This window comes from Lissotriton helveticus, chromosome 11 (assembly GCF_964261635.1).
Source record: "Lissotriton helveticus chromosome 11, aLisHel1.1, whole genome shotgun sequence".
NCBI classification, from domain to species: Eukaryota; Metazoa; Chordata; class Amphibia; order Caudata; family Salamandridae; genus Lissotriton; species Lissotriton helveticus.
In genome coordinates, this window is record NC_136072.1 from 1,003,257,175 (window position 1) to 1,003,278,482 (window position 21,308).

The 21,308-nt window shown below is 46.0% G+C and overlaps 1 protein-coding gene across 4 annotated transcripts in view; it reads left to right on the forward strand.

Annotated features, from left to right (window-relative positions):
- The window catches only part of FOXN4 (forkhead box N4), a 79,720-nt gene that overhangs the window by 46,260 nt on the left and 12,152 nt on the right, over positions 1–21,308 (forward strand). Inside the window, exons 1-7 of one of the 4 annotated variants that reach the window (XM_078667371.1) lie at positions 894–1,220; positions 3,709–3,872; positions 4,439–4,545; positions 4,673–4,783; positions 16,880–17,007; positions 18,951–19,047; positions 20,431–20,638. In XM_078667371.1, coding sequence (XP_078523497.1) covers positions 991–1,220; positions 3,709–3,872; positions 4,439–4,545; positions 4,673–4,783; positions 16,880–17,007; positions 18,951–19,047; positions 20,431–20,638 — 1,045 coding nt within the window. In that variant the 5' untranslated portion in view covers positions 894–990. Of the gene's footprint in view, positions 1–893; positions 1,550–3,708; positions 3,873–4,438; positions 4,546–4,672; positions 4,784–16,879; positions 17,008–18,950; positions 19,048–20,430; positions 20,639–21,308 lie in introns of those variants that run through there. The other 3 variants (XM_078667373.1, XM_078667374.1, XM_078667372.1) reach the window with 3 other exon arrangements.

Sequence of the window (21,308 nt, forward strand, 5' to 3'; positions counted from 1 at the left end):
GGCCAAAGGTCTATTCTGAGTATCCTAGTTTATAATTTGAAGGCGTGTGTGATGCCCCAGTGTAGTCCATGTACTGATAAATGGTGCCTGGTGAGTTCATATACTGAATTTGCATCATTGTGGCCTGTGAATATAGCAAATAAAAAAACACTTCAAATTTGCCCGATGGAGTTAATTCATAACAATAGAAAGCAAGAACAGGCGAAAACTAAACTATCGCAGGTCAAGTGTAATAGTAGCTACAGGCACACACATACACTGTACTTGGAAAAAAAGAATACAAGCAAGGCAGTATTTCAGGAAAATCTGCTTTTTCATTGTGTCCTCTGATTTGTTCAGCTCACCCGTGGTTGACAGTAGAGAAGAACTTGACCTCACAGTTTGGGTCAAAGCCTGCTGAATAAAAATACAGCCATCAGCTTTGCATTGATGTAGAAGGGTTGAGATCCGCGCAGTGCCATGCCACAATGCACATTCAGGCTGTTGCTCCAAGTGAAGACATTTAATTACATATCAAACTGAAGTGGATTATTAATCATTTGAGTCCTTCCAGCAGCAGAGCACAATCCATTAGGAGACCCCCTCAGAATGGAAAAAGTAGACTAATTTACTCACATCTAATCATCACTTAAGAAATGCGAGAATCCTGCCCCCAATACTCCTGTTTTGAAGATGTTTTAAAAAGCTCGTCATAATGAGATCATTATATGTAAATGTACCTGGTTGGGCCTACAGTTCGATGAGCAGCCCATGCTGTGCTTGTGGAAGATTCATTTCCTGACAGGAGGCGTGTGCAGCGGGTTCTGACCCCACCGCCCCGCTGACCCCCTCATTTGTTGGAGGGGGCTGACTTGTCTGGGAGGCCTGGCAGGCACCAGGGCGCCAGATGGCATCTTTTTGTGTGTTGTGTGTCGGCTGTCATTCAGCCAGATTAATGTGAGGTTTGTTAAAAGCACGGAAAAACAATTAAGGAAGGGCCCGAAAAAGACAATGGGGCCACGTGCCGCTGAGCAACAGTCGTTGGAAGCACAATGGGCCATCATCGGCTTACAACAGAAGAGGCCAACTGTTGGAAATCGGCGAGGCCTGCCTGCCCTGCTTTCAAACGGCTGGCGGCTCGTGCTTACTTTTGGTTGCGCCAATGGCCGAGCACAAGACTCGGTCACGTGGCGTCTGTGGTCCAGGCACATGTCTGAACAGCAGTCAGCATCACGAGAACCGTAATTATTGATTTATGGCCGGGGAGGAGTCGTTGAACTGCCGTATCCAGCATGCCTACAGCTCAATTTCAAAATAATGATTTTTTAACCGTTCTGAGAGTGTCTCTCATGTTTTTGCCGCCCGCCAAACCAAAATGTTTGTATACAGTAAGGTTTCAACTTCCCGTTGTAAGCTAGAGGCGTGTGAACGGAAAATCATCAAATATAATGTTGGGGTCTTTTAAATATTGCAGAACTAGCTTCAGTGGACAGAGCACAGCGCTGTAGAAATATATACATTTTCCTACAGGAGCATCTGGAACATGAGATGTTGTACACAGAACAGTATGGTATGTGTTTAGGGCCAGCTGACCGATACTAAGGTGTGAACTGTGAAGGGAACATTTGTTACAGCAGCAGACGGTAGTTGTTTTGTTATATAACACACAGCTTCAATGTGTCAGACTGGGTGTTGAATTGATGATGGCAGTCTCACAGTGTGTGTTTTTTGGTGAAGTGACAAAGTCGTACGTTCACCCTAGTTTTCCAGGTTCTAAGGACAGTAGTTTAGACCCCCGTCCCATCCTCCCGGTGCTCGGTCTATTGATTGAAATGGGTCTTTCTTTTTCATTAAAATTCAACAGAAACTATTTACTTCACGTTAGTCGGTATTCATTCTTGTATTTCAGCTGATGAAGTGCTGCACCTAGAACTCACAGAAGCAATAAATTATTGTTAATGATGTTTTCACTCACATTGAAAAGCTGTTCTGAAAAATGGATGTACCTAGTTGTGTTCTTTAAAAACAAATAACTGACATTACTTTTATGATTACCGAGAGAGGCCAATCTACCTCTGGCCTCTTAAACTGAGCTGTGCTGGGGCTGGGAGACGATGGTTGTATTAGGTACATGTATATACTTAAAATAATCCAAAAGTTATGGTCGGTACTCCACAATAAAGAATATAAAAACATGTACACTGGATGTACAGCGGCTGTATAGCAAAGATGAAAAAGTTACTTACCTTTGGTAATAATCTTTTTGGTGGATACTCTGCATTCAGATTCCTCACCTTTTGAATATCCCAGGCATCAGACTAAATTTAATTTGAATATGTTGACGGGCGAACTAATATAGGCCTTCTGTATGTTACAGTGAATTTTTAAAATACTTAGAGGAGTAACAGGTAGCTGAACAGACCACATTGAGCGTTCGCTTCACAGGCCTCATTTAAAAACCAGACAGAAAGCAATACTGTGACTGTAATCGAACTTCTTTACAAGGTCTGCTGGCGGGACACAGGTTAATTTTTATTTTTAACTTAATTGTCTTCTTTATGTGGATCTGGTATGCAGTGGAGAAACACAAAGCTGTTGGCCGTACATTAATGCAGAAACGTCCATGTGCGACCATGTCTGCCACATACCCTATTTTTGTCTCCAGGGTTACTCCTACTCCCTTTTTAGCCACAGGCTTCTTAAAATCACTTATTGTTTGTGAACATCACTCCTGCTTCCGTCATCCTTACTTGAAATACCCGGCAGTGCTATCTTATGATGCTTGATTCTAATGGGACCCTCTTCTAAGGTGTAGGACTCCAGGACACATTCATAGGTCTTCATTATGCCACCCCAATCCTAGATGCCTGCAAACTAGTAAGGTAAGGGATGACTATTCAGTGCATAGAGGCTTGTTTTACACGCTCACAGCTCCTGCCACGACTCCTTTACAATGACAGAGAAGGTGTATTGTACCAAAGCCTACCGCAACCAGCCAGAGGCCCAAAGCAAACATGACTTAGGCCGGGCTTGGTCACCTTGTAACCCAACCTGGGCCGCAGCCAGTTTGCAATACTGGGCACCTGAGCTTTCCACTGAATCTTGTATTTTGTTCAAAGGATGCTCCTAAGACCTATGTATGCTTTCAAAGATGGGTCAATGATACACCGACTGCTATAATCAGTCAGGTCAACTCCCATGCACTCATTTACTACATACACAGTCACTGTTGCAAACTAAATTACCTCCCTCAGCCAACATGTACCTATTCACCAACATCTTGAGTAACTGTCTATGTGCATGTCTCCTGAAATTATTCTTAAAACCCAACTGTCAGTCTACCGGCAAGTAAATGTTTCTATTGCAACTGTAAGCAGAAATGTTCCGCAAACCCAAACACCATAACAATAATTTCACTTTACAATTCCGCATCATAATTTCTGCCTTCTCAAATGCATAGTTTGCAACGCAAAAGAAGATAAGGGGTCTCATTTTAATCATTATGTAGAAAGTGTAATCTTATTGTGAATTGTTCGAGAGGAGACACTACCTTGCTGCATAACACACTGAACCCATCTCGCAGGTCTTGTTCATTTTCATGAAACTGGGCCGAAGATTAAAGCATGAAGCTCTACTGTCTGCTGCCCCCAGCAGCCTGCTCAGTCTGCGTGCCATAATGGCACCAGCTCGTTTGTGCCCTGATTGGGTCTGTTGTGCTCTTTCCTGCAGACTCCTGACTTCTGACCCCTCACCGTTGAGCGAGGACGACCTCCCCAGTGACTTGCAGTCACTGTCGTGGCTGACATCTGTTGACGTGCCCCGGCTACAGCAGATGGCTAGTGGAAGAATGGAGTTCAACACCAACTCCCAGAATGCAGTGCTTCAGCAGACAGGTAACTTGCCGCCCATTCAGATCTCCCCTCTGCACATCAATATTGCAACGACATTGCCATGTCAGGTTATGTTTCGTTCCTAGTGTTTGTGGTATAATGGTGTATACTGCTTTTGCTTTTAAAGCAGCTATCTGTTTCTTTCACAACCGATCATCTTAACATTTTTGATGATAAACACTAGAAATTATGCAAAGGTGAGGTGTTTTTTCTGTTGGTATTATGATGCTTTCTACAGCGAAGGAGTGATAGCGCCTCTTTGATTTCTAGGTTAAGATATTCATTAAAGTACTTACAAATTAAACTTCGTTTTATAATCGCCCCAGGTTACAAATCGGTTTTCTCACTATTCATCTCATATATTTTAATAGAATGTTAAAAGTTTTCACTAGATGGCTGCTTTTTACAATGCATATTCCTGTTGTTACGCTTTGAGGTTGTGACTGTCAATCTACTCCACCTATTTATATCAAGTGCAGATTAAGGACTCAGTGTACTTGCATGCAATTTAGACTGACTGTCGGAAATGTGTTTCTGTCTTTCTAATGTTCCTCTACATATTTTTGTAGGGTCGATGGCAAACAGCATGCATCCACATAACACAATGATCCATGTGCACACCAGCATGCAACAGGGGATTTTAGGACTAAATACTGTGACGTCCCATGAGGGAAACGTAAGTATACAACTACGCTTTTACTACGCTTTTTTTGGGGAAGCTGCCTTTGTTTTGCAAGAGGAGGATTGCACTGCCTCAAGTTTGAGTTAACATTTACCTCTCGTCTCAATATCATTTCCTGCAGATGAACCAGTACACCATCAGTGGACAACACCCTACCAGTCTCCAGTCTCAGCAACACATGTACCATCCTCATTCGCAGCAAGTGTACACCATTTCACAGAGTACACCACAGGTAAGACCGCAAAATGTGTGGCTGTATACCAGAGTCTACGTCATACAGTGCATTTGATGTTGGAAAAACAACCCAATTGGTTAATGTTCTAGTGAAGTGACATGCTCTGTCTTTTGACATCTGAGCAAGGGAGTCATCATTCAGGATGCTCTGGTCGAAAAGACCCCATAGGGGTGAGTTGTTAAGTCTTTATGAATTGTATAGAATAAATGAGCCCTTCAATGTCTTCTCATCTTGCTATGCATCCAACATCCCTGCCTTAAATCCCAGGGCAGAGGGACTTGTAGGAGAGGTACGTCCAGTATCAGTCAGCAGGGGTAAACATTCACACACTGGTCTATTTTCTTAGTTTCCTTCACAGACTGTTGCCACATTTTCCCATAGAGAGAGGTGCCCTTTCGTAGAGTTACGGGTATTACCTGTCCCAAACCGTAATTACATTAAATGCCGGGTAGTACTGTTACTTCACTTAAAGACAAACAACTACACCGCAGTGAATGTAAGGTGAACTCCGTCATGGATCTAAGGGTGTAGGCCTATCTGAACGACTGGACTCTCAGCAGGCACACCGAGGATTCTTAGGTTCTACGCAGGAGACAGTAAAAAACACAAGAGTAAAGGTAATTCTTCTTTTTAATTCACTCCCTTGCCAAACACAAAACATACTCTGTTTTACTTGTTCCTAATGCGCTGCCTCCTCGTTGTCTTGAAGGCTAGAGGTCCTGTGCATATATTTATCAAGGCTTAAATTGCATTTTCTATCTGGACACTGTGTCGCTATACATTGCATGCATTTTGGAACAAATCGCTTTACAAAGGGGAAGGTAAGTGAAAAGTCGGCATGGCAAGAGTTATACCAGAGGGGGAGAGACAAACGGGAAGGTTGTGAGTCAGGCTGTGGGGTGGAATGGGTTGTGTGTCTTGGGTCTGGACCAGGAAAGGGAGCAGTACCGGGAAATTATGTAAGGTGTTCTCTTCAGATGTGTTCAGTGTCCTTTTAACAAGGGATTTTAGAGTTTTTTCTGTCTCGGAGAAGGGTTATCAATTTACGTACCTGTGGTCGTATGGAGTTCCATAACCTAGAAGCTTAACAGAAGGGCTGACAACTGGTTCTTTATTTCTGCATTGCCAGGACTGCCGTACTGCTGCTGTGAGTCTTGCAAACCGTCCATAAAACTAAGTCATTGGGAAAGGTGGCGTGCTGTTGTAGGTTGCCCAGTATGATGTAGCAAGCCTTGAAGTTCATGCTGGCCAGAAAAGGGAGCCTCCCGAGTTCTCTGAATGTTTGAGTTATCCATTTGGGTGTCTAGACACCTTTGAACACTTGGACCAACAAAAAGAAAGCTTACCAGGGACTGATCAAAATGTCTGGGATGCCGGCTAGTAGAGAATTTGCACCATAGATGTGACACAGGACCATCACCTGGGCTTTGGTTTGAAGCATTCTTCCCTAAGAACTTCCTCTCTCTGCCATGCTTGGGCAACTGATGCCCAGTGTTCTTAGTCTTGCGTGGGAAGTACATCTTGAAACTTGTGCTGGAGTTAATTTAGAAATTGAGGCATTTAGCTCTGCTAAGAAGGTGCAGCATGGAGCTGGAGAGATTGATGGTATCGATCTATGAAGTCGCTTCTGAGATTCGACCTTGAACATCCAGGCTTTAAAGGCACTGTATATTTTTCTGGACTCTTGTCAAGAAGGTGCAGTATAATGCTGGAGCGACTGATGACAGAGCTATAATGTTGCTTCTGAGGTTGCAAATGAGAACAATTGTCATCTTGAGTAGGTTCTGTTTGTGATAGGCATCGAAAATCCAGGCTTTATGAGCATCGTGTTGTTGTTTTTTGGTTTGGAACATTTAAAGACTTTTCCTATGGTTCCCCATTCCGTTCTGCACAAAAACTGAAGAAAAAAGGGTCAGGCAGATCAGGTCGATTACCCCTTCTTAAGGTTTGCCCGGCGTTAGCCGCCTCTCACCCAACTCTCGGTTACCAAATAAAGAGGCAGGCGCTGGAGACTGGAAGGCAGGAAACAGAAGTTTTATTCCGACGGAGCAGAACACGTCAAATCAGACAACAGGGTATCTTCTCGAGGTGCTCTAACCGCATCTCTGAGGCCTGGCCTCTTATACACAGGTTTATGGCTTTATTACATTTATGACATCCGTGGTATTGCTTTGAAGTTCACAAAGGCATCTTTGGAATCCCCGGTTCAGGCCCGTTCTCACACATATCTACAGTAGACGTCCCCACCCAAATCACAGCATGATGGCTATCGCGCAGCTGGACATTCCGCTGGGAACAGGAATGTGGGCGATCGGTCGGATCTAGGGGGGTGAAGGCATTGATTAATCCCCGCTCCTTTGATGTGGGGCGAGGTCCTACTGTAGGGGGCAATAAACTGCATCTGCTGAGCTAAGTGATGGCCTGGGGTCAGACCGGACAATCGGGCAGGGAGGAAGAGGTTATCAAAAGGGCCTGTTCTATGAATGAGATGAAAGAGTGAGGGGGGTTCAGCACGGGATGTGGCTCGGAGGCAGGGTCGCGCTGGAGGTGCGTTTATGACCCAAGCAGGAGAGACCGGGGGTTGTCGGCGATGCTTGCGAGGCTGGGAAGTGAGGGGGAGAGAGAGACGCTGGCTATCGGGAGTGGGCAGAGAGGCCATGGCAATCGAAATGGTTGCCGCTTACGCGCACGTATGGATCTGAAAAGGACAAGATGGCGCCGATAATGTTTACATTGAATACCTAGACAACACCCACACAGTACCACGACCGGTATCAATATAAATGTAAACAACCTCCATCCCAAGTCCTTCAAAGTACCCCAAAACCAGCTCCCAAGCGACCATCCTTCCTGCTCCTGGTGAACCTCTGAGGAAAGTCTGTGGAGGTGCTCGATAGCTTTGTAGACTGAGGGCGAGTTATCTGGCACGTAGGTGCAACAGCTGGATCCGATGATGCGGCATGCTCCTCCACGGTCAGCTAGAACCACATCTAGAACAAGGCGGTTCTGAAGAGCCACCAGGCGGACTGCCTGAAGCTCGGCCGTATTGTTAGTGAGGATGCCAGCCGTGATGTTCATGGTCGTTTCTACTGCCTGGGTCAGGTGTCGGATGGCGCGGTTGTTTGCCATTGGGCCCCACAGAGGAACAAGTCCTTTCACTGCATCCAGGAACTGTGCTCCGGTGGAGTCGGCTTGTTCAATGTCTCTTGCGCGCTTCTGCCGGTGATGGTTTGCTGAGGCCACGTACGTTGGAGGGAGAACGAAGGCGATGTAGCAAGTACCCCCCCAACTTTTTGGAAGCCAAGTGTAAGCTTTGGTGCCACAAACAAAGTACATATTCGGAGAAGCAACAAAGGAGGGGGGATCAATTGAGTCCAATGTTCTGGTGATGTGGCAGGAACTGCGACCCACCAGCTGCGTTCCCAGGCCTTCGAGGCACACGAGGCCCGTGACATTGATGACAGACAGAGCCACAGTCAGAGTGGCAGCAGTTCGTTTCCGTAGGTAGGAGAAGGTGGGTCTGGCTGGATTATGGAACTCCTGCATTTCAACTCGCTCCTTGGCAGGGATGTCCATATGAAAGGAGGAACCAGAGGTCAAAGGACAAAAGGGAGCAGATGTCCTCCCGGTTTTGTTCAGCCAGAACCCATGGTAGAAGTGTGACACTGTTTGACCAGAAGTGGCGTTGTCCTTGTAGCTCTCTTGCAAGAGGATCAACCAGGCAAGGCAGGAGCCATGAACTGAGAAAGGGGAGGGGATGAAAGGGATGGAGTGTCCGGTGGCATGCGGGAGTAACCCGCAGATCCAGCAGTTTGTGGCGTTGGCGGCAAGGTTGTGTTGGTGCAACAGTTGCACGAAGGAATTGTTCCAGAACTCCTTACGCCTTTCTCGGAGCTGGGGCGAAAGGGAGATCAGGTGATGCTCTTTCATAGTGGTTGGCTGTGCAGTGGTCAGCAATATCTGATGAGCGGGTGCACTCTCTTCCACGATCCAGAAGGAAGTCATGAGGAGGAGGCAAAAGAGGAGGAAAATGAAAAGGGCAATTGTCTTTGATTTGTGCATACTGTCAGTCTTTGGGTTCCTATAGTGGGTATTTCCGGTTGCTCCCGTCATTTTCTTATCTGGCGCTTCCATCATCTTCTTATCTGGCACTACCATCATCTTCGAGGTGCTCGGTAGTGGGCAGAACCACAGACTTCGTTTAGCTTCTCTCCGGGTAACCCTTGGTTGTGTTTTAGGCTACCGTTCAGAGATTCAACTTAGTCTGTGGTCTACTTAGCCGATGCTCCCTCCTTTCGACGTAGGAAATACCCTTCCCTGGATGGCACAGTGGGATCTGAGAATTTTGAAAGTTCGAGTGCCTCGGTATCAAGATAACAGTTCAGTGATGGCCGGTCTTTGTTCAGGAGCTCTTCTTGGGTGCTGACGTTTTCTGTCGTGGCCAGGGTCGAGGAGACCTTCTTACAGTGGTGTGCGTGCAGCCAGTGTCGTTTCCCCTCCACTCGAAGAGCCGTCCGGGTGGTGATCAGTACTTGCCAGGGGCCCGTCCACCGGGGTTCCAGACTCTTCGCCCGTTGGAAATTTCGGATCAGCACATAATCCCCCGGTTGGATATCGTGACCCGGACCCCTGGAAGCATCGGGGATGGCCTGCTGCACCTGCTGATGAATGACAGACAACGTTTTAGTCAATTTGCACAAGTAATCAACCCATTTGCTGAAAGCACACACAATGACTAATACATACTTCAGGCTTTGGCATCTTTCTAGTTGGATGTAGTCCATCTGGAGGACCTCAAAAGGATGGTCGGGGACCCCAAACCCTCCCCGGGGTACCACAGTTCCTTTCCCAGGGTTATGTTGCAGGCAGATAAGGCATTGCTGGACCAGGCGTCTGGCTGAGTCGGGAATTTTGTCGTTGTGCCAGACCCTGGAGATGAGTTCGATCATGGGGGCAGATCCTATGTGTGCGGGGGAGTGTGCCATAGTCAGTATGGGGATCAGGTACGAGTCAGGCAGCAACCATTTATTTGTGTCCTTTGTTCGCCAGCAGCCTTCATCGTCTTTCAATCCCACCCGTGCCCATTCAGTTAATTCGGGTGGTGAGCTGGCCATCTGGATGTCCTTAATCGTTTCCCTAGCGTCAGTCCATTTTTCTGCTTGTGACCTGGTCACATACATGCGGGTCATCGTCCTATTCTCAGCTGTGGTTCGGGCAGTGATGTCGGCTAGTGCGTTTCCCTGTCCTATGATGTCCGTCACCTTTCTGTGTGCTTGGCATTTGATTACGGCTAATCGTTTGGGGAGGAGAACTGCTTCAATCAGGGCGGAGACTAGATCTCCGTGGAGGATGGGCGTGCCGTGGGACGTCAGGAATCCCCTTTCTCTCCACAAGAGTCCAAAATGATGAACCACTCCGAAGGCGTACTGGCTGTCTGTGTAAATGTTTGCCGTAGTCCCTGTTGCTATAATGCATGCTCGTGTGAGGGCAATCAGTTCTGCCGCCTGTGCGGATCGTTGCGTGATGCGGGCGGTTTCAACTACAGCTCGGGCTGTGGTAACTGCATAGGCAGCTGAGGTGGTGCCGTCGGGGAGTTTTATGCAAGAGCCGTCTACCCATAGCTCTCCGTCAGGGTCTGTGAAGGCGGTGTCTCGGAGGCCAACTCTACTCCTAGTCTGTTCGTCTCTGAGGGTCACACAGTCATGTATAGGGGGGACATTTGGGTCGTTTTCGGGCAGAGGCAACAAGGTGGCTGGGTTCAGTGTGGTGCATCTTTTCAGCGTGATGTGGGGTGCAAGTAGAGTCAGTTCGTATCCGGTCAGTCGTGCGCTAGTCAGGTGTTGTGTCTTAGTCTGGTTTAGGAGGGTGTCAACAGCATGGGGCACCAATACCGTGAGGGAATTCGAGAGTACGATCCCCTCACTTTGTCGGATAGAGACAGCAGCGGCAGCTACGGCTCGAAGGCAGGAAGGCAAGGCTCTCGCTACGGGGTCAAGGGTGGCAGAGAAATAGGCACATGGTCGTTGCTTGGGGCCAATAGTTTGGGTCAGGACAGACAAAGCGCACCCCTCCCTCTCGTGGGTGTAGAGAGAGAAGGGTTTGGTGTAATCGGGGGTTCCTAGGACTGGTGCAGAACAAAGGGCGTCTCGAAGTTCTTTGAAGGAAGATTGGCATTCGGGGGTCCAAGGGAGTGGGAAGGGGACATCTTTGGCTAGTAGGGAAAGTAGTGGCTTTACAATGAGGCTGAAATTTGGCAACCACTGCCGGCAGAAGGAGGTGAGGCCTACCAGGGAGCGGACTTGTTTCTGGGTCTTTGGGACAGGGGTTTCTAGAATGGCCTGAATTCGATCGGGTGTAAGCTTTCTCCCGTCTTTGGACAAGAGGTGGCCTAGGTAGGTGACCTGGGGTTGGCAGAATTGCAACTTCTTCTTGGAGACCTTGTGGCCATTTTCTGCAAGGAAGTGCAAGAGTTGGATGGTGGCTGTGACTGCAAGTGGAGTGGTGTCGGCCGCCAAAAGGATGTCATCGACGTACTGTATCAACACCACTCCCTCCGGTAGCTGAACGGCGTCCAGCTGTCTCTTGAGGGCCTGGCTATAGATGCTGGGACTTTCTGTGTAACCTTGGGGAGCTCTACAGAATCTATATGAGCGGGATTTTAACGTGAAGCCGAAAAGGTAGCGGCTGTCTGGGTGGATGGGGATGGAGAAGAAAGCGTTATTGAGGTCTATTACAGTGAAGGGGGTGGCGGTGGAAGGAATCAGGGTCAGAATGGTGGCGATATCTGAGACTACGGGGTACTGAGGTACAACTACCTTGTTGACCTCTCGAAGGTCAATGATGAAGCGGTACGCTTTCTCATCTCCCTCGCCCTGCTTCTTCACAATGGGTAGGATAGGGCTGTTGCAAATATTGCTGACTACTTCCTCTACCACTCCTGCCTCTACCAGGGACTGGATTATCATTACCAATGCCTTCTCACCTTCGGGTGATATCCGATACTGTGGAAGTTTTGGGAGTATCGCATCTTGGCGAACAGTTATGTGCACGGGGTCGATCATCATTCGTCCTACATCAGCGTCAGTTTTAGCCCACAGATACAGAGGCAGAGAGTCAAGTAAGGATGCGTCAGCGTCAGAGATGGAGAACATGTGTCGTGCGGGATGAGGTCTGAGCAAAGTCGGGTTGTCGTACAGAATGACTCGAACTCCGTCCTGTGAACACCTGATGGTAGCTCGGAAATGCTTCAGTAAGTCAAGTCCCATAATGGCATCGGGGGTGTTGGAGGAAAGCAGAAACGTCGTGTCAGTGGGGTTACTGTCCAAGTCGAAGGAGACCGGTGCGGATAAGGGGTTAGTGGAGGGCGTTCCATCAAAGCCTATTGATGTTATGCGTGAGCCAGACAAGGGTGCCCTTGGAATCAGTCGTTTAGATAACGCACTACGTGTCGCGCCAGTGTCTACCAGAAATGGAGACTTCGTACCTAGGACCTCAGCGGTGACGTAAGGACCTTGCTGGTCAACATAGAGCTCGACTGGATCCCTCCCTTGCCCTAGGCAGTCCTATGCGAAGTCGCGGGCATCGTCACAGTCAGTCTGCTGGCATTGGTTCTGTCGGGGGTGGTCAAAAGTGTTCGGTCTGCCTGATCTGTCATTTCTGGCGTCGTTTGTGTGCCCTCGTCCCTGTCCTTTATTTTTCGGCCCACCTGCTACGTCTTTTGCGTCCCTATTTTTGTACATTTCTAGCAGGACCGGGCACTGGGACTTCCAATGCCCATATCCTTTGCAAAACGCACACTGGTTCTCATCGAGGTCTGTTCGTGGAGCGCCTGGTGCGGGTGTGCGGTCTCTAGGGGGTGGATTTCTATGAGCGTTCGACTGGTAGTTTCCTCTATACTGTTCCCTTCCTGTCGTCACTCCTTGCAATTGAGCAATCATCACTCGTTCTTTCAAATCCTGTTTCTTTTTCTCAGTCGCCCTATCGTTCTCGTTCTTTTGCCGTTCGTAGTATTGAGCCATCTGAAGGATAGCCGCGGGTTTGGAGGCAGCCCAACTACTTTCACTAGTCTGCAGTTTTTGCGAGACTTCTGGTGTCAGGCCTTTTACAAAGTTCTGGACGAACAAGTGATGTCCGGTCGCAGAGGTCATGTCCTGGCCGCTGTAATCGGAGAACACCGTTTCGAACCGGGAGAAATATTCTGAGGCGTCTTCCTGTGGTTTCTGGCAGCAGGCCGTTACTACCGACCAGTCCACCTTCTTTTCTGGTACTATGGTTTTCAGTTTTAGTACTATTTTGTCTGGTAGGTCTAGAATCGATTTCAAGGGTTTCTGTCCGGGCTCTCGCTGTTTGTCTATGCCATCGAGTTGTGACCAGGTATGTCCGAACAGCTCAAGGTGGTCGACTTTCCGGATTTGCTTCCACACATCAGCTGGCAGACATAGCCCGAAAAACAAGTCGATGTCCGCTAGGGTCATAATCGTCGAACCCAAGGCGGTATCTAATTCTGTGTAGAAGGCAGTGGGGTTCTTTCGTAGATCGGGCAAGGACTTTCGGAAAGTCAGGATGTCTTGCCGATCCCAGGGTTGGTAGACCCAGTTGTACACTACCCTCCCTTTCGCATCTTGGTGGTTAATATCGTCGTGTGTTCCCTGTCCTCGTGAGGGGACCCAATAAGGTGCCGCTTCTCTTATTGGCATCATGGTGTCAGTTCTCTCGGTTTGAGGCTCAGTTGCTGCTGGGTTCGTTCGTGGTGTCGGCCTCTAATCTCTGTTCAGTGAGGTGGCGGAAGACTTCAAGCGTGCGCGAGAAGAGGTCCGTCACATCACCCTCGCCCTGTTCTCCAATGTCGACTTTTCTATACAGAGTCGTTAGGCTTTCAGGACCTTTGTTACGATACCGGTCTTCATAGGCGTTAAGGGTGTGGTAACAGAAACGTGCAACAAAGTGTCGTTTGTGGTTATCAGCATATGTATTGCATATATCTGTCACGTAATCTTCGCTTTCCTTCCGTTCTACTAGCGTCTTTGCGATCTTATCAATCCCTGCTCGTTCATCCTTATTCAATCGATGGAGCCTAGCAGAGTCTTTATTCTTAGTTTCGGGCTCATCTAATGTTGCAGCTTGCGCTGCGCTGAGTGCAAGGGGCTCGGCTGGCGCGGAGGCCGTGAGGACCGAGGCTCTGGCACTGTTCTCACCTGTGCTAGGGGGTTGCGTGCGTTGCACTAGAGGTTGGGAAGGGGCGTACGGAGGGGGCATGTAGATGATCGGGGGACCTAGCAGTAGATCATCGTCCGTTCGCTGCTTCAAAGGTAGCTCAGGGTAAAGCGTAGAGGGTGTTCTAACGGGACATTGGCTCGATGTCTCGGATTCTTGCTTCAGTCTAGCTCCCTCTCTTTCCTTTATCTCTTCTTTCAACTTGCTTGCAGCTAAATGAGCCGCTTTTCGCATTTCTTTCTCTAGTCTGACTTTGTTTCTTTTCTTTCGTTGTTCCGTCTCCTTGCGCCACATGCCGAAACTATCAAGCATAGTGGGCGTTGTTTTATTGTTACAAAGGGCTGTTTCCAGCACGCTTATTTTTGCGTCATCGAAGGATCCTATCAGTGGCCACTGACTTTCCTGATCCTTTTTAGTATATTTATGCCATAACTTACTATAAGCTACGGCGACTAGTCCATACTTTAAGAACATATCCTTATTAGGGGTGCCTTCCAGAGGAGCTGGATGATCCACCTTTAATAAGCGGTCCGGGCTGAACCAACTACTGGACAATGGGGAGAAGATAGGCATGACGGGTTACAATGGGGACAAAAGTCTGCACTACCTATCCTTTCACTGCTTACAAAGACTAGACGGAATATCTCTATTCCACGTTATTTGTCAGCAGAAAATACCTCCAAAGAACTAAATGTCGAACAATTAATGTCCGTTCAATCAAACAATCAGTGGCGAGAAAGAAATAGGCACGACGGGTTACAACGGGGGCAAAGGCCTGCGTTACCTATTCTTCACTATCTGCAAAGGAGGACAGAATACTTTTATCCTTCCCCGTTTGTAGACAGAGAATTCTCGAGAAAACAATCCTCGAACCAACAATGTTCGGGCAAACAATCAATCAGTGGGGGAGAAAAATAGGCACGACGGATTACAACGGGGGCAAAAGCCTGCGTTACCTACCCTTCACTACCTGCAAAGGAAGAGAGAATACTTTCTATTTCTCTCCGTTTGCAGACAGAGAATCTCCAAGAGAACCAACAATTCGGAGAGTAATACTAGTATTTTCCAATCAATCAATCAAATATTTCACAGTTTGTCGTGTTACACAACCTTACCCGGACCGCATGGACAGTTTCCTGTCTTCCGATTCCAGCGCCCGATCGTCCTCTATCTTCTGTCGTGGCACTCCTGATGGTTCCCAGTCAGGACCGTAGATCACTCGAGAGAGGTCTGTTCGGAACTGGTGAAGTTCGGATGATCGGCTGCCAGACGAGGGTCTATCGGGCAGGTGCACTTCCCGATCGTTGCAGTCGTTCACTCCGTCGTCAGGACCTCTCCCACTGGATCCACGTGTCGCTGATGGGCCCCACGTTTGGGACGCCAATTGAAGAAAAAAGGGTCAGGCAGATCAGGTCGATTACCCCTTCTTAAGGTTTGCCCGGCGTTAGCCGCCTCTCACCCAACTCTCGGTTACCAAATAAAGAGGCAGGCGCTGGAGACTGGAAGGCAGGAAACAGAAGTTTTATTCCGACGGAGCAGAACATGTCAAATCAGACAACAGGGTATCTTCTCGAGGTGCTCTAACCGCATCTCTGAGGCCTGGCCTCTTATACACAGGTTTATGGCTTTATTACATTTATGACATCCGTGGTATTGCTTTGAAGTTCACAAAGGCATCTTTGGAATCCGCGGTTCAGGCCCGTTCTCACACATATCTACAGTAGAGGTCCCCACCCAAATCACAGCATGATGGCTATCGCGCAGCTGGACATTCCGCTGGGAACAGGAATGTGGGCGATCGGTCGGATCTAGGGGGGTGAAGGCATTGATTAATCCCCGCTCCTTTGATGTGGGGCGAGTCCTACTGTAGGGGGCAATAAACTGCATCTGCTGAGCTAAGTGATGGCCTGGGGTCAGGCCGGACAATCGGGCAGGGAGGAAGAGGTTATCAAAAGGGCCTGTTCTATGAATGAGATGAAAGAGTGAGGGGGGTTCAGCACGGGATGTGGCTCGGAGGCAGGGTCGCGCTGGAGGTGCGTTTATGACCCAAGCAGGAGAGACCGGGGGTTGTCGGGGATGCTTGCGAGGCTGGGAAGTGAGGGGGAGAGAGAGACGCTGGCTATCGGGAGTGGGCAGAGAGGCCATGGCAATCGAAATGGTTGCCGCTTACGCGCACGTATGGATCTGAAAAGGACAAGATGGCGCCGATAATGTTTACGCCACAATCCAGATTTTAACAAAACGTCATATTTATTTTAGGGCATTAGATATAAGATGCCTTTCAGTTATATGTGGGTGATGTAAAATGTGTCCAACTTTCCATAATGTGACCTAGGTCGGGAAGTGTGAAGCTTAAACAAAAGGAGTGAAAAAGGAGTGAAAAAGGAGCCTTTGCTCAGAAGTGCGAATTCATATTTCCCCACTGACACTAGGGGCCGAAAGGCAACAGCTAACATTTTCCCAGGTTAGGTAAGCCGCAGCTTTTATCGCATTCCCCCTCCTGGAAGCCCCCAGGTCTGACTTCTGGCAGCGTGGAATGGGATTTATGGTTGCAAAATAGCGAATATTTTGTTACCACTCAGGGCAGTAGGGAAAATAAAAATCTGCAGCTTAAGTCCCAGTCATCTTGAGTTCGACATCCAGCTGCAGGAATTAGTGATTCCAACTTCACCCAACTTTGCTGCTGAGTGTAAGGATTCGCCTACCTACGCTTTAAACTTTGTCAGGTATTTTACATACACACACTCAACTTTCTTCCATCTTTCAGTGACATTGTTTTCTATTAGGGTCAAGTTTCCTTCCATGTACCTTGTCATACTTGTTATCCAAGATATTTTTTTTCAGCGCAAAGCTTTCAAACTGTTTCTCTTTTATCCTTAGTGTTCACCTTCAGGAATATATACAGCGTCATATGGTTCTCCGACCCAGTATTCGCAGCCACGTCTCACTCCTCACAATGCTCAGGATTTGCACCCTAAAAACTTTCCAAAGCCCATCTATTCATACAGGTAATGATGATGTTCAGCTGAACATCGCAGTGGTTGCCTCAAACCAATGCACTCATAAGTTTTCAAATTAAGCTAAATGTAACTATTGTGTTTCCTTTTTAATGATGCTGCCTCCAAGTGTACCAATTAATATTAATGACTTCACTGGTTCCATAAAAGAGGCTGCAGAAATCAGTGACCTTAGCGGTGGATACAAATTCATTTTGGTCTGTACTATGAAGAAACTTCTCAATTCAACAAAAGGGTATTTAATTTAATTCCAGGTTACATCTCAATGTAAGAGAGGCATTTTAAACCATTCACTTCTGCAATTCTACCTTCAGTGTGATAAACATTTGTGATACTGTGAAAGCTCATTTTTAGACAATCAGCCACTTTATCTTTCCGCATAGTATGGGAGGGTTGTATGCATCTTGTCTACATAACATAGCTCTAAAGTTGTTAAATATTATAAATGCCTTCAGGTTGACCCTATAGTATAGTATAACTGCTTCAAACCGTCCATAGCACAAAACAAATACATATAGCTTAAAACGACTAAAGTTTGATTTGGAAAAATACCACCAGTTCATTTTTTAATGTCTGATGTGCTGATATTTTTGGAAAACACATTCAAAGTTGAACCTTCCACTTGCAATGATTGGATTATAGACAAAAGTAAATTTGGTAGAGCGTTCTAATCTTCGTTGCCATCAACAAGGAAATGCAATCTATAGGTTATCATCCCCTTTTCCGTTTCACACAAAAACAAACTGTTGTTTTTAAATACATTTTTAATTCTATTTAGTGGCCTCAGCACTTCAACATAACAGTTATCAGGGGTCTGAACAAATCTTATTCTTTTCATCTTTTAAATCTGACTATTCTCAAATTCTCAAGGTCTGAATTTCATAATGTGCTATAAACTCAGAAAGGTCAGCAGAGCCCTAGAAATAGATTGTTCTGTACAATAAACACCTGCCATGTATTGACTTGCTTTCACACCAAAGATATCAGTGTTTTGTAGACATACTGATAATTTAATGTCTGATGCGCATAACCATATTGAAATGATCTAAGCAATACTAGTCACTAGAGTGTTCAGGGGCAATGCATACACAAATCCATAGGGCTATTAAAGATGCAATATTAAATGAGGTGGCTTCGGCTGTGGAAAATTGTGAATGTGTAAACAAATTAATTGGAGCCTTTTGGCCAAAGTTAAATCTCACCAGCAATGCTCTCCAGATCCTTACAACATGAGAAAATCTGTTCTTAGAATCCCTCGTTCTGAGTTCCATATGTATGTCATTTCATAGACTATATGTGCTGCAACAACAACAAGGCGATGGATGGAATGCTTGAATTAATCTCAGCCATAGGCATTCATTCTGGGCCAGATTCCAGTCCATCGTTTTGGACAATGGACTACCATGCGTACCCAAGTAATTTCCAGTGGCTGAGATTGATTCAATCATGTTACCCATCTCTTTTTTGTATACTTCAGTGCGACTCCTTAAGTGCGACGGGCTTGCCCAGATCTCACTTTGCTAGTGGAACCAGGCTGCACCCGACTGACGAGCCCCAATCAGGAAGAAACAGGTCTTGGGTTTCTTGTGTTCCACTGCAGAGAGGACCTGGCTTGGCAGTTCAGGCTGGACTGCTCCTATTGGATAGACTGATTTCCAAATGGTTGGATCAAATGTGAGGTGGCATTTTGGGTGAAAAAACGATGGACTGGGATGCAGCCCAATTATTTACCAGTGACTGAAATTAATTCAAGTGTCCTATCCATCACATTTTTGTACCCTTCTTAGAATATATGTGGGCATTTAAATCTAGAACAATTAATGAGCTGGCAGTTCTGGGGGACAGTGTGGCTTCAGATCTGTATATATTTTCCAATTTGAGTCATTAATGTGAAGATGAAGAATTGGCCCTGATATCGCACTATTTTATTACAGCTGTCTAATTGCAATGGCCTTGAAGAACAGCAAATCTGGAAGCCTTCCAGTGAGTGAGATTTATAGTTTCATGAAAGAACACTTCCCATACTTCAAGGTAAGCACTGATGTTGCTTTAAAAATTAAGCAAACAGATAAAGATATACCAATGTACCCTAAGAATTTTACCAAAGTGATTTTAATAACATGGAGTTGACAACCTAGATAATCTCATTGATAAACACTCTACAAAGCTTTAATGGATTTCATCAATTTCTTGTATTAGATTACCTCAATAATTGAGCATTGATGAAGTTGTGCAAATATCAACGAGTACATAGAAGGGTGTGACACATGTTTTTCAGCTCACATAACCTTCATCCTATCCTAAAATAGTCCAATATTTATGTCACTGTAATTAATTACTCTATTTAGTGGACATGTCTGTAGGAAGTTTGCCACAGTTTGATGCTTAGTGTAACCAGCAGTGATATGATCCATCATAACTAAACACATGGTAAAGAGGTAAGTACACTCAGGGTTATAGGATAAGATGCGGAGGTAGTACTGGATTATTAACAATAAGCAAATGGAGGAAAAGAAAAAGCAAGGAAAAGAAGAAGCAAGGAGCCAACACGCTTAAAGCAAAGGAAAAGACTGAAGGGCAGCAGGAAAGGGGAAGGAAAAAGAAAAAGGAACACAAAAGAGTACATAGGGGTAGTTTGTTTTTTGTTTAAATGTCAAATGTAAGGGTAGTTTGTTTTTGTTTAAATGTCAAATGTAACTGGATCATTAAAATAAATGACACAAGACATCAAAGAGAACTTTCAAATAAATCACACTAGACTTCAAAGAAAACTTAGAATGGAGGGGCATATCAGCAACAACCGGCGACAATTATCACTAAGTGCACTTAGCGCTAGGATAATGGCTATCGCTGAATTTTATTGCTGAGATAGCGCGCTATCAGCGACGCTTATCTCAAAAGCGATTAAAATACCGGCGATAGCTACAAAATGTGCGATTATCCCTGGCAATCCAGCAATAATCGCACAACAACTGGCGATACCTTGCTGATAGTACAGGGTGGACTTAGCCATTGTATCCACCTTCCATTGGATATAACGGCTAAGTCAGATTGAAAGCAGGCGTAAGAAAAGTAGCGATAAGCGACGTTAGCGCTACTTTTCTTCTCGCCATGCAAGTTAGCGGGAGGATTGTTAATAGGAGAAATGTCGGTTAGCGACATTTCTCACGTTATTTTTGGGCGGAACGCCCACTTTGCATCTCATTAGAGATGCAAAGCTGGGCGTTGAGGGAAAGGGCACTAAGGCAAGGATTCACTTATGGCTGCTTTTCGCGTGGATACGGACGCTAAAGCGGCGATAATTTTATCGCAGCGGCTTGATGATATGCACCGGAGTTCTTTGTTCTAAATTAAGGTTGATTATGTTAATGTATGTAGAAGATATTTTAACATGTTTCTACTTGTCTTATTCAGACAGCACCTGATGGTTGGAAAAATTCTGTCAGACACAACCTCTCCTTGAATAAATGCTTTGAGAAAGTGGAGAATAAGATGAGTGGATCCTCCAGAAAAGGTTGCCTTTGGGCTCTCAACCCTGCAAAAATTGATAAAATGGAAGAAGAAATGCAGAAATGGAAGCGAAAGGATTTACCAGCAATTCGCAGGAGTATGGCTAATCCAGGTAAGTTCATGATAGATTTTCATGTTTGTGAGGTAAAGCAGATAATCATGTCAAAATTCTGGGAGTTCAATAGTTCATTAATTGTATTTTGCTCCATACACAACCTTAAGAAACGTGATTAATGAAAGAAGATGTTTAACATAAAACCTAGCCCGAACACAGTTTTTTTTGGGCAGGACATTTTTAGGTAAAAATAAACTGCTCCAACACTATTAATTCTCATTGGATGTAGCTAAAGGCAGCAAGTTACAGCAGGCCACTCAGCCTAGCTTTGCTTAAGCCTTTTTCCATTGCACATCTTCAATAAGCATTTCAGAACTGAAATATTACTGTAAGAGCTTACTTCCAAGTTATGTTGACACTTTCTTTCGGAATAATCTATGGTCACATTGTAGTAATCTGTGTGTGGTGTGTATAAGCATCTAGACCTGGAAGATGTTGCTACTTCAAATGTGAAAATGGTGGATTGCTTGGCATTTTTGAGCCACCGAGAAGATCCATGTGTCCCTGACTTACCAGAACACAGAATGGTAGTAAGGAGGAATATTTGTGAATCTTTAAAAGGTCAGCTATTTGCATCTGAAGTTGCTGCTTCTCTTTTAAGCATGCTGTAGCTTCAGAAAGTAAGAATTGAGAATCATTATTGAACATGTTAGATCTTTGGAATCGT